The 13684-nt window shown below is 38.8% G+C and overlaps 1 protein-coding gene across 7 annotated transcripts in view; it reads left to right on the forward strand.

Moving 5' to 3' along the window:
- The window catches only part of LOC126249129 (kinesin-like protein KIF22), a 317400-nt gene that overhangs the window by 64259 nt on the left and 239457 nt on the right, over positions 1-13684 (forward strand). For all 7 annotated transcript variants that reach the window (XM_049950791.1, XM_049950819.1, XM_049950826.1 and 4 more), the window contains one exon: positions 1311-1496. In XM_049950791.1, the coding sequence (XP_049806748.1) occupies positions 1311-1496 (186 nt within the window). The remainder of the gene's footprint in view (positions 1-1310; positions 1497-13684) is intronic.

The raw sequence follows: 13684 nt of genomic DNA on the forward strand, positions 1-13684 counted from the left end.
ATTAGTGGAACTGAATCATGTAGGCACTCATTCAAATCCAAAGGCAGCTGCTACAGTAACGACATTAAGCATCATGCAAAGATTTGCTCTTAAAATTTTGAAAATGTATATTTCTAAGAGAGTCAAGCATTTATTTCCTCTCGCATATAATTTGTGAAGTGACCATGATGATAAAATGGAAGAAATTAGATGTCATATGGAGGCTTATCGACAGTTTTTCATCGTATTTAATGTTTGTGGATAATGGTGCCTGAATACTCTTACCTAACACCACGAGGTGACTTGTGGCATACAGGTTAAAACTGCAAATTAATCAAATTAACTAGCTAGAAAGAATAATCATGCTGCTGTTGTGTACACCAGCAAACAGATAAATAAAAACTGATTAATTAAATTTGTATTAAGAATTGGAAAAAATTGAATATACTGAATACAGGTTTAATTCCATTAAGTTGTGCTACTTGGAACCAAGGATTGGAATTTTGATGTAGAAAAATAATATGTGCTACATCAAGAAATACATTTTGAAATATATTTCTTTCAAAACCACAGACTGAATGAAGGATTGCCTGGTATTGAAGTAAAATTTCTGCTGAATTTTAACTTTTTTAAAGTGTGTCGTTTCATAAAGTGTCCATTTTACTTATTTTGACATATGGATACAGATTTCTATTTTTCCATTCCTTCATAAAATGTGGATTATCCCGCTGACCATCACATATCTTGCTTGATACTGTCTGTTAATGTTGCAAGGGTGATGTGTGATCAAAGAACAGTTGATAATATGACAGGTAGTGTAACTGTATGACATTTTTCTTTAACATGATATCCTAAGCATTAATTTTTGCTTTTACTGCGAACTGCATATGTTTGTGCCTGTGCTCACACTTTGGAAATGGGGAAAACATTATGTTCACTAGAAACAAAGCAACTTGTCATTGCTGGCACAAGCAATGTAGTTTTGGTATGCCATAACTGCTCATCCCAGAAGCAGTATAACACCTTAACATACAGTGTTAGTTAATATAGTATGTATAGCTATACAAACTCTTTCTAAAGAATTTTAAATATGTTAATAATGTTATGAGAATTTGTGATGAGAATATTTGTTTCAGATATGCCTTTTCACATTTTATGCCACCGGACATGCATAGATTTTGTAAAGAGCTGTGTTGTAACTACAGTGAAGTGATTTATCTTTTCTAGCTTGCCATATTGTTTTAGTATTCATACAGCATAAACTGTTTGTGGCTGAAGAACCTTATTACAATAGCTATTGCTTCATTGATCAGGAACTTCCTTTGTTTCAGGTTGTTATTATAGGAGAGCGTGGATTTTCTTTTGATCAAGTATTTATCGAGGAAGGGCAGGAGACCATTTTTAATTTACTTATGACACCTGTCATAGAGAAGTTATTACAAGGTGTTAATTGTTCTGTTATTGCCTATGGACAAACAGGAACCGGAAAAACATACACAATGGGAACAGAACCACAGGTAAATACATGTGATGCTGTGTCTCCTGATTATCTATAGGCTGTTTGTTGCCAGTATTTAACAAAGTAAACCAGTTAAACTTTTATTATTTATTCTGTTCAGTCTTATGTTACTTGATTGTAGTTACTTCATTAAAGTAACTCACTCAGAGTAGGATTAGCAACAACATATGTCTTGAAACACAGAAAAATCAAATACTATGAAACATGGCCCCTAACTCATTTTGCAGACTGAACTGTGAAAGACTGATACAAATTATGAAATACAGAAACCATTGTGCACAGATTGAATTTTCTGTTTACAAATAGCTTTCTTAATAGCTAGAAGCATAAATGGATCATGTAGAATGTTGACATCCCAGCTAGGACATTGTTACATGATACACACATCATCAGCGAGAAAGAAGCTTCCAGGTCTGGGATAAACAAGATGGAAGTTGCATACCAACTCATTGGAGCTGTTTGTAAAAAATTATTTATGTTGTGTAATGGTAAGCTCCAACACTGTCCTACTGGAGCAAGTGGAAATGATGCCTTTGATTTGTTCTTATGGCAATCCTCCACTGATCCATGTTTCCTTAATGAAATTTTTGGATTGGCTCTCAGCTAGAGACCAGTCCTGTGGGGAAACTTTAACAATACTTCTTTTGTCTGCCTTTGCACCTCCCTAAGGATAAACTTTTTGTTTTTTCGTGCCATATTACTTTTTACTTGAGGCTTGCATAAAGTCAAAATAAATGGAAATTGCACGAAGATGCCTGGTTAAGCTGTGCCCTTTCACCATAATCAGTTTCCACAGAAACCAACTTGTTAATGCGGCTGCAAAGCAGGCTTGCTCCCTTACATGTTCTGCTCATTGCTCTGTTTCCCCTGCAAGCTGTTACCACATAATATGACCCAGAAGACCATGTTATGATGGGTGGCTCTGTGGTTAGCAGTGCAGAGCAATAAGCTGTGGTTGGTGAAATTTTCAATGGGACCAGCTCTTTCTGACTACGAAGAACTGAAGAAGTAGCACTTACATGTCTCAGAGTGACACATGACTCTCTCTTACATCATGAGGCATCACCAGTGTGTCAAAGATGCGGTATGCAGTTGTCAGTATGACGTATTTTAACTGAATGTTTTATATGACAACATGAGGGCAGATATATGTCTGCCACAGTATCTGCCATCTATTTTAACTGATAATAAGGCAAGTATGGTTTGTGGCTTAATGTTTTGTGTGATGTCAGGACTCTTTCCCAAAATCGTAGTTGTGCACTTTCAGTGTTCTGGCGTAAAAGTCAAGTGCTGGTCATGGTCAGGAATGGTAGTGCCGACTGTGAAGAAGATGTCAGCCAATAGTACGCTGACCGATCCCCCTCTTGGATGAGACCAAGACAGCAGTGGCCTCTAGGTGAAGAGAACATAAGTGCCTTGGTGCCTGGCCACGGTCCAGCTGAAGACTAGCTGTTCTACGAGCTCTACAGCAGCGACTTAGGAACTGTATTGTTTCACTTGTATTAGGAGTTGTATGTGTCTGTCACCCATTCTGTGCGACACACCATTGTAAATGCTCAGAGTTAAGTATTGTCATTTATCTTGATTTGCTTGAATTGTTGTCTAGCGATCTGAGAAAGCAGGTTTCCTAGGCACCCCATATTCGACAAATAGGCAGGACACAACTTTTAGTGTGTCATCGAGTGGTTTGGTCACCAATTATATGGTTTGGCCACCCATTATATCCAGTAGTCACACGGCCACAGTAATCTGGCTCCGTTTTAAATGTATTTCTGCTGGTATTTTATACTTGTTTTTAAGTAGTTATTCTGCTGTGTTCTACCTAAATTTTATCGGTAGCTTTGTATGAATCTTCTGATGCCAATTTTGTATTTTAAATGTTTCTTTGTTGTTGCAGCTTTGTTTTAAAATTATTTTTAATTGGTTTTTCCCCACCTATTTCATGCAAAGGCACTGATGACCTCACTGTTTAATCCCTTAAAACAATAATCACAGCAAATCACATAGCCAGTTCATTGACTGGATAGCTTGTTTTTTTGGCTGTACAAGTTCAGTTAATGCTGACTTATGCATGCTAAGTTTAGCTTTCCGTGAGGCAACACTACCTGTCACACACTCTTCCTCCCTAACGAAATCCTAAGGACTTTGTGTAACATGATGGATTGGTGTTGCACTTTGCCCATTACTGTCATTGAATTTGGGAGGGGCGGGCGGGGGGGGGGGAGGGATTTTGTAGCAGAAAAATATTAAACCATTCCGTGAAAACTGGTCATTTCTTCACATTGATTCTAATTCTCCTGCTACCTATTGATACATTTGCAGCCAACAAATGTGTTTTCAGATGACCTCTTTTTCCAGCGGATCTTGTGTTGGGATGTATCACACTGCTACAAAACCATGACTCATACAAAAACATTAGTTCACATCAGCAGCTGACTAATACTGCAATGCTTGAAACATTACACTTCATAACATGAGATAAAGAACATGGAAACAGCTGATGCTCAACAGCATGTGCTTCTGTTCAAAAATGGTGTGGCAGCAGGATGCTCTCTGTCAACCTAATGGTGGGCAGAAGGGGAAGCTGGCTTGTAATTGTGATTTCTGTACAGGGACAAACTATCAAAAATCCCATGTTATTTTAATCACATTATTGATATTTGAACTTTTCTCCTTGCTGATGTTTTCCTGATATGCATCTAGATCCTGGGGCACTGGCTTGATGTCAGTTGTAAACTCCATTTCTCAAGGAGATTTGGAGGCCTGCTTTGGCTATGTGGGTTGCCCTCATTTTGACTCCGTAGGTCTTTGCATAACTTCTCTGTTCTGCTCTTGAAGGTGTCTGAATTCTCGCTTCTGAATTTTACTTTGTCTCAATCAAGGCCTGATGTGTAATTGCTCACTTTGTTGTCAAAGAATCTTTCTTTCAGGCTTTGGAATTGTGTATTTTGATCAGTAGGGTCTTAGGCCTTCTAGAAGTCAACAAAAATCACCACTAAATTTCTGTTTCTGAGCTTCAGATATCAAAGATCAGGGTGTATATGCCCGGGGAAATCTGGTAAAAACCCGAAAATTTTTTCGTCTGGAAGGAATGCAGGAATGTTTTAGAATTCCAGGAATTTTTCATTGTTTTGGTTTTCAGTTAACTTTTTGTAGTGATACTCTAAAAAAGAGTTTTACTTTAGCCCACTACTGCAGAATACTACTGCAGCAATAAAATATAAACGAGAGTTTAACACCAAAATAAAACTTCAGATACAAAGAAAATGCATCATTTACAACAACAAAACACAGTGCACACAGAAGCATCTGCCGAAATCAAAATGTGTCACAGACTGCAATACTTCATGACAACAAACTGCTTTCAATGCATCTTTCTTGTGGGCCTTGTTTCGATGAGCGTGATGTCACAACTGTTTACATTTCAAACAGGCGGTGGTAAAATATTGCGAATGGTGGTTTGAGAAGTAAACTTCCTTTTAAGCAAGATGAATTATGCTACGTGTGAGAACGCGCGGTGAATTTCTTGAATCACATAGTGTTAGACTGTCATTTGAAATTTAACACTGAGGACCAGGCACTTAGAAAAATTTTGGGCCCAAAATGCCAGCCATTTATGACATTACATAAAATTTTACTGGCGCATTTGTATTTCATAACTTAAAGGACAATGCACGCTAAAAAAGACGAAGTTTGAAGGTTAGTTTGTCATATTTCTTTTAATTTTTTCGTATTGATAAATATTACATGTGAAAGCTTAGCTTTTCTTGTAACTATATGTATTCATATTAATTTAGACCATTAAATTTTCTCATTTGTGTGTTCGCGCTACTTAGCAGTGATGTTGCTATTGGCTGACTACATCACATGTCCTATCACTCATGTATCTGCTGTTATTGGCTGGCGAGATCGCGTGGCATGAGCTATAATTGGCTGGCAAAAGTGGGTCACACTGTAGAGTTCAATGTGTCTGAAGCTATCATGCTGTATTTGGTGATATTTGTGTTTATATTTTCATAATATGAAAATATGCACTGTAAATGTTGCCGCACATCAAAGAGCTTTACAAAACGTGTTGTTTCTTCCTGGGCTTTGTTTCCTAAAGTGCTGGGAATCTCTATGCTTCACTATTCAAAGGACTGATAAATTTTACAGTACCGAGGTAAAGTGTATTGTCACTTAACACAGAAAAAATGTGCTTTCACCCAGGAAAAAGTGAATTTTCGCCCAGGAAGTACTGTATTTTTAACTGGGAAATCCGGGAAAAATCTGGCTATTTTTTTCTTCTTGTCCCCGTATACACACTGAAGATTAAAGTTTGATAAGCTGGTCAACACTACAGCATTTTCCTAAACCATCCCTGATATTTTTGTAGTTGTGAGTTACATTGTTCCTCTGTATTGGTCTGTAGGGCTTTCAAGTTAATCTGGTTGTTAAATGAGTGAGATGCCATGATAGTTGTTCATATCAGATTTAATACTTTTTTTGTGAACAGTGTGAATCAGGACTGGTGTCCAATCACTTTAATTTTTTCTGTTTCCTAGATCTTATGGATTCTCTGTAGTGGCTTTTCTATTGCTTTTTCACCAATGTGCTTCCAAAGTTGAGCAATTATTGCATATTTGCTAGTTCCTTTATTGTTCTTGAGGGCCTGGATGATCTACATAATGTACACTTTTGTGGGTGGATATGATGCTGTTTGTTTGTGGAGTTTCCTGAAGCTAATTTGTGTGTTCACTGCTAAGAAGTATTTTCCCATTCCTGTCATTGTGAGTCACTTTTCCTTTGGGGTTTCTGAGTGTAGACTTGGAGGTATGTACTGTAAGTACTAAATTTGCCTAGAGATGTCTAAATTTGCCTAGAGATGCCCTAGGAATTACAAGTGGTTTTTTTTTTTTTTTTTTTTTTTTTTTTTTTTTTTTTTTTTTTTTCCTGAAATCCTGCCTGACCTGTCCAAACTGGCTTTCGTCAAATGTGTACTTTTGTTATATGGTTTCTTGCTGCAAGGAATTTCTTCTTACTATCTTTGCTCTAGTGCAAGTTAACCTCCTTGCCACATGAGTCATCTTAGCCCTATCGTTTCACATTTGTGAGTGCACTAGGGTTGTTCCCTCTGTTCCCTTAATGCTACTGTCTTCTTAGCTGTTTTGATCATGTATTCTTTGAGTTATTTTCAGTTCTCTCTCTCTCTTTAGGGACTCTAGTTTCTGAGAGAACTCATGGTTGGAGTAGAGCTATTCTGTCGAATCTGCTAACCTTCACTCTCCAGACCCTCCTGGAAAGAAGATGGTCTTGGATCTGTGAGAGGTAGTGATCAAGTCAAGGTTGGGTCTTCTCAAGGATGTTCAGATTCTCAATTCATCAAGCTGCCATGTGCAATGGAAACATGGTCAATTTGAAACTTGCCAATTGCAATTTGGTGATGTTCAGGTCTTTTGTTTCCTGAGAAAGTATTTGATTGCTAATTTTAGAACACAGTTGAAGACCTTAAGGAGTTCTGAAAGTCTGTCTCCATTCGAGAATTTCTGTGTTAATTCTAGAACCACTCAGCCTTCTACTGTCTTGAACACACGGTATTCTAGATATGAGTGTGGGATGGTAAAATCCTACCTGCTGTGTGTCACATGTTTGTGTGTGCAGGTTTAAAATCAGTCACGAGAAGAAAGTAGACGCAGCGGTCGAACAGCACCGACAAGTACCTCTCGGGCAATCCATAGAGGTGTTACTGAGTGTGTAATGAAGAACCATGGAGTGTACATGCCACTCTGCTTATTGTGTCAGTGACTTGTTAATTAAAATGAGAACAGTTGAAAAAGTACTAGTATAGACTCTTGACTCAGCCTTGGTAGAGGCAAGGCGTATTTTCTGATTCATTTTAAGATAGTCATGGTAGTCAAGCCAACTTTCTTTTAACTGTAACTCATTTTGTTTCTAATGTTTGATGGTATGGTGTACTTACAGAAAGTTACATATGTATGTTGAAAGTGTGAATTATATTGTGCACGAAAGTCAAATACATTGTTAACTGATGAAAAGGAAAGTTTGTATAAGTAGAAAGAGGCTTAAAAGTTCCTGTACCTAGCACTATTCGACCGAGAAGAAGTCAAGAGATTTTCCAGCAGCTGACTATCCTGTGAAGAAGAGGGGCTGCAAAATTCCAAGTAAGCCACCTCGTAAAGAAGTGGAATTCGGTTTGGGGAAATAAATCAGTATAACCCACACTCACACTTTTAAGTTATCAGAATGTTAGAATGTGGCGACCTGCGTGAAAGGACCGAAAAAACTGGAATTTTCAGTCAAAAGTGAGAGAAGAATCTGTTGTGTGTTGCCGTAGCAACCAAACATAATACCCTGAGACATGGGAATATGTTCAAGTACCTAATGGACCAAAATTTGAGTGAAAAATGTGAAGAAATGGAAAAATTCACAACGAAAAAACAGCAAAGAATATTTCGATGAATTTGTCTAAGAAGAAATATGCACAGAATGCTTCAATCAAGAAGATCCAGTGCAGGGAGTATAAAGCTCTCGCACACGTCGTGGGGATGCAGACACGGAAACCAAGGTACATCCGATGCTGCTAGCACCAGCTGCTGTTGTGCAAACTTTTATATGTGTATACATATAAATATATAACAATAATACGAAGAAGAATGGGTACACAAATAAAGAGATTAATAGAAATAAATTATTTTCACTTAATGCCCAAATTATAGGTCTTAGAGTATCTCTCCTTTGCGTCTGTATTAAGTTGAACTAACTTCCTTCTTGTCGAGATCTATACACTTCTGTTAGGTGCTTTTCCTTCCGATGCCGCAAAACTTCTTCGTGACTGTGTCGGTAATGTAATTTTCATTTATCGGACTACTTCATCAGTGGCAGGCTGCATATGTCACATGACATTTTCGTGGTGTGCGGAAGAAAATAAAAAGGCCACAAATTTTTGCACTGAGAGAAATTATTATTCAGATACCGTGAAAGCTACTACACGCATCTCATATCTACACACATCACCTCTCCACGAGAACTCAAGACGTAAGGTGACAAAAAATTCAATGAGGTCCCTATCATTTGTTCTTGCCTTCCGGTGTAGCAAAATACATCTTTTGCGGGCGCTTACAACAGTTATCCTTGGCTTTTCCTACGTACCAATACTCTGTCCTCTGGTGCTGACCTGCCTCCACATCCGCTCATCCACACTACGAAAATTCTATGGCAGGTGAGCGTGAAACAAAACTTCATTACTTTAGCATGAAGTGGTACAAGATACTGTTGAGTGAACTTTGTGTGTAGTTATCATATTTAAAGTTATCAATAAACACTTCCGGGCTAAGTTGCCGTGGTCGATCTGTAGAACTACTTCTCCCTGACGTTTCGTTCTCAACTACGGAGAACATCTTCGGAGGTGAGTCAACGACTGGCTGCTAGGAGCTGGGGCCGCTGCTTATATGGATATCGTAGAGGGTGCCACCGCACGTCACGTGGCGTCGATGTGCAGCTATCTCTGGCTATCGTCTGTTCTCTCGATTGCAGGCAATCGATTGTCACGTGATTGATGCAACGTCGACCGCCATATCTCATCCAATTTTAATCCTTCTTCTTTACGATTAAAATTGTATTGATGTTTGTGGATTTCAATTGCCTCTCTATACATACATGTATAATAATGCAACGTCCTCGCTAGCACGCTTGTTTCGCCAAATTTTATTTCGTGATCTCCATCCTTAAAAACATGTTCCGCTACTGCCGATTTGTCGATATGTCCCAAGCGACAGTTTCTTTTGTGCTCCGTCAACCGTGTATTGATGCTTCTTTTTGTAGTTCCTATGTAAACCCTGCCACATCTGCACGGAATTTTATATACCCCTGGGGTGGCTAGGGGGTGACGAGCATCTTTTGTTGATCTTAGGCATTCACTAATTTTTTTAGTAGGTCTGAAAATGGTCTCTACGTGAAACTTGGCTAGTACTTTCCCAATGCGATCCGTGATATTATGGATGAACGGAAGAAGTACTTTTCCAGCTGATGGTTGTTGCTGTCTCCTATTTTTAGGCATTTTTCTATTTGGGTGAAGTGCTCGGTTAAACTCGTTTTTCGTGTGCCCTATGAATTCTGCAGCTCATTTCTTTACAGCTGAAACTTACGGAGCAAGTTTCTCACAAACTCTCATTAACTTTGTTTTGGATGGTTTATCCCCAGCAAAATTCATTTCCAACAATCCATTTAAACAAAACACATACAATGCAGTCTAACGTTCTGATGATTTAAAGTGTAAATGTGTGTTATACTGATTTATTTCCCCAAACTGCATTCCACTTCTTTACAAGGTGGCTTACTTGGAATTCTGCAGCCCCTCTTCTTTACGGGATAGTCAGCTGCTAGAAAATCTTTTGACTTCTTCTCCGTCAAATAGTGTTAGGTACAGGAACATTTAAGCCTCTTTCTACTGATAAAATGAGTAGACATACAAACTTTCCTTTAGGTCAGTTAACAATGTGTCTGACTTTCAAGCACAATGTAATTCACACTTTCAACATACATATGTAACTTTCTGTAAGTACCTCGTACTGTCAAACATTAGAAACAAAATGAGTTACAGTTAGAAGAAAGTTGGCTTGGCTACCATGACATTCTTAAAATGAATCTGAAAATACGTCTTGCCTGTACCAAGACTGAGTCAAGAGTCTATAAGAGTACTTCCTCAGCTGTTCTTGTTTCACATAACAATAGTCAGTGACACAATAAGCACAGAGCGGCATAATAACTCCATGGTTCTTCCTTACACACGCACTAACACATCTATGGATTTCCAGATAGGTACTTGTTGGTGCCGTTCGACCGCTGCATCTACTTTCTTCCCGTGACTGATTTTAAACCTGAACACACAGACATTTGACACACAATAGGTAGGATTTTACCGTCCAACCAGACATGTGACACGCAGTAGGTAGGATTTTACCATCCCACACTCACATATAGAATATCGTGTGTTCGAGACAGTAGAAGGCTGAGTGGTTCTAGAATTTACACAGAAACAGCAGCAGATTTGTTTGGAACAGTTCCACAAGGAAAGGGAGGAGTATCATATATTTTGGTTATCATAGAATGCTGGTCAAAATATGTTAAACTGTATCCTATTAAAAGAGCAAATACACAGACAGTTATACACTGTTTACAACAATACTTTGTAGAAGTAGGTAAATCAAAATAGTTTCTTACAGATAACTGACCACAATTTGTGAGCAATGAATTTAGAGAATTGGTAGCGTGGGAAAGTGTTTGACAGGTGTTAATATCCAATTATCACCTATCGTCAAATCCATCTGAACGGGTAATGAAGGAAATTGGGAAATTATGTTGTACATACTGCCATGAAAAACATACTTTGTGGGCAACGAAAATTAAGGACTTTGAACTTATCCTGTATCAATTACCCCATTTATCGACTGGGTTGACACCTTTAGATGTTATAGGCAAACCTTTCGTAGGAGAACCTTTAATTAAGTAATTTATTTGGCCTATTAATCTAGTGTCAATTACGAAGTAAATCAGGAAATTGTTTCTAAAAATTTGATTGAAAAGGCGCAACAAAGAGTAAGTAAGCATAATGGAAAGGCTGTGGAACCTCAGTACCAAGTAGATGACCTGGTTCTTATAAAACATCTTCCCAGGTCGACTCTGAAGAAAGAGACTCGTAAGTTCTTTCAAAAATATGAGGGACAATACCAGGAACAAACGGTGGTCCATCCTAAGACATTATTTTTAGAAGATCCCACAACTGGATTAGGAAAGGGGAAACACAGTGTAAAGGATGTAAAACTGTATATCCCCCAGGGACGTTAACATTCTGAGTTAACGGAGGGAGTGAACACCCTCGGATCCCGAGTTGTTTTCTGTGATTTTTCCTGTAAGCTCTAGAACTATCCTAAAATCTGATTGCTTAGAAAACTGGATATGACCATAAAATAGAGAAAGACTTTAAAGAATCACAAAAAAAGATGATATCTAGACGAAAGAAACTGAATAAAGTAGTGTATTCGTGGAAAATGTAATATGATGTGACTAATTCAACACACATCACACCTTACAAACAAGTGTGCCTGATTCTTCTTCATTTGCCGTTTCCATAGGGTTGCTAAGATTTTCTTTGGGGACCTCAAAGGGTGAAGGTGGGACAAGTCCGTTCTGTAGGAGACGATTGACACCAAACCACCTCCGGCGTCTCACTCGAGTACCCAAGAGGTAGGGATCCTGGGGAAGGGGGATGGGAAGGGTTTCCTGTCTTTGGGGCTATCTTCTCTCTCTTCTTCGATCCTAGCAACCACATTTATTTTTTTCCTTTCTTACTTCTCATCTTGAGGACCTGTCTATCATTTCACTATTTTCATATTCATAAACTTCTATCCTTGAAGTCCTTCCTTATTTCTGTGGTTACTAATAACCTACATCTTATCTTTAGATAAGAAGTCTGAAGAATCAGACTACATGAACACACATCCACATATTTATTTTTTATTTTATTTTTTATTTATTTATTTTATTATCCATCTTTAGGCATTAAAATATGCAATTGATGTCGTCATTTGTGTACATATACAGTTTACATAACTAACAGAAATGGTGTAGTATATTGTAGGTCATTATTGTCTAATAAGATACAAAAATTTGTCCGTGATGCTGCACAAGGTATTTGCATTATATTTACATGTATAAGTTTAATCTAAGTGAAACTATATTAATACCGGTACTTAAGATCATCTTTAGTGCACATTATAAACTCTTCTTTTGTATAAAAAGCTTTTTCTCTAAGCCATTTCTTTGTGACACTTTTAAACTCATTCAGTGACACATTATGTGCCTCTATTGGCAACATGTTAAATAGTTTTATTCCCATGTACCTGTAACTATCTTGAGTTTTCTTTAGTCTAGCAACTGGGATGTCAATTTGTTGTTTTATACGTGTGTCATGGTGATGGATAGTTTGTTAGTTTGTGACTGTGTTGGTTTTCTTTTGTGTGTATCAGACAACTTAGTATAAAGAGGGCTGCAACTGCTAGTATTTTTAGATTTTTGAAATATGGTCTACAAGACTCGTTATTTCTGACTCCATGGATGCATCTGACTGCCTTCTTTTGCCAAATGAAAACTTGTTTTCCGCCGGGTGAGTTTCCCCACAACAAAGTGGCATTTGTTAAATGGGTGTGGAAAAAGGTATAGTATGCATTGAGTAATAACTTACTACTAACACATGACCTAAGTTTACCTAACAAATATGTCACCCGTCCTAACCTAGTACAAATATAATCGGTATGACTCTTCCACGTTAATTTTGAATCAAGAAGCATCCCAAGTAGTTTAGCTGAGACACAATCAATCTTATCACTCTTAACACACAAGCTAAAGAGAATATTTACAGTTTTATCATGATTTATATGCAAGTCATTGAGTTGGAACCACTTGATGGCTGCTCTGAGATGAGCCTCACTTTCCTCATTTAATTTTCCTAAGTCTTTCCCTGCTGTAACAAGAGTTGTATCATATGCATAGAGTTTGGATTTACATAACGTGATGCTGGGCAAGTCTTTTACATATACACTCCTGGAAATGGAAAAAAGAACACATTGACACCGGTGTGTCAGACCCACCATACTTGCTCCGGACACTGCGAGAGGGCTGTACAAGCAATGATCACACGCACGGCACAGCGGACACACCAGGACCCGCGGTGTTGGCCGTCGAATGGCGCTAGCTGCGCAGCATTTGTGCACCGCCGCCGTCAGTGTCAGCCAGTTTGCCATGGCATACGGAGCTCCATCGCAGTCTTTAACACTGGTAGCATGCCGCGACAGCGTGGACGTGAACCGTATGTGCAGTTGACGGACTTTGAGCGAGGGCGTATAGTGGGCATGCGGGAGGCCGGGTGGACATACCGCCGAATTGCTCAACAGTACATCGATGTTGTCGCCAGTGGTCGGCGGAAGGTGCACGTGCCCGTCAACCTGGGACCGGACCGCAGTGACGCACGGATGCATGCCAAGACCGTAGGATCTTACGCAGTGCCGTAGGGGACCGCACCGCCACTTCCCAGCAAATTAGGGACACTGTTGCTCCTGGGGTATCGGCGAGGACCGTCTCCATGAAGCTGGGCTACGGTCCCACACACCGTTAGGCCGTCTTCCGCTCACG

The sequence above is a fragment of the Schistocerca nitens genome, chromosome 1 (genome assembly GCF_023898315.1).
Source record: "Schistocerca nitens isolate TAMUIC-IGC-003100 chromosome 1, iqSchNite1.1, whole genome shotgun sequence".
NCBI lineage: Eukaryota > Metazoa > Arthropoda > Insecta > Orthoptera > Acrididae > Schistocerca > Schistocerca nitens.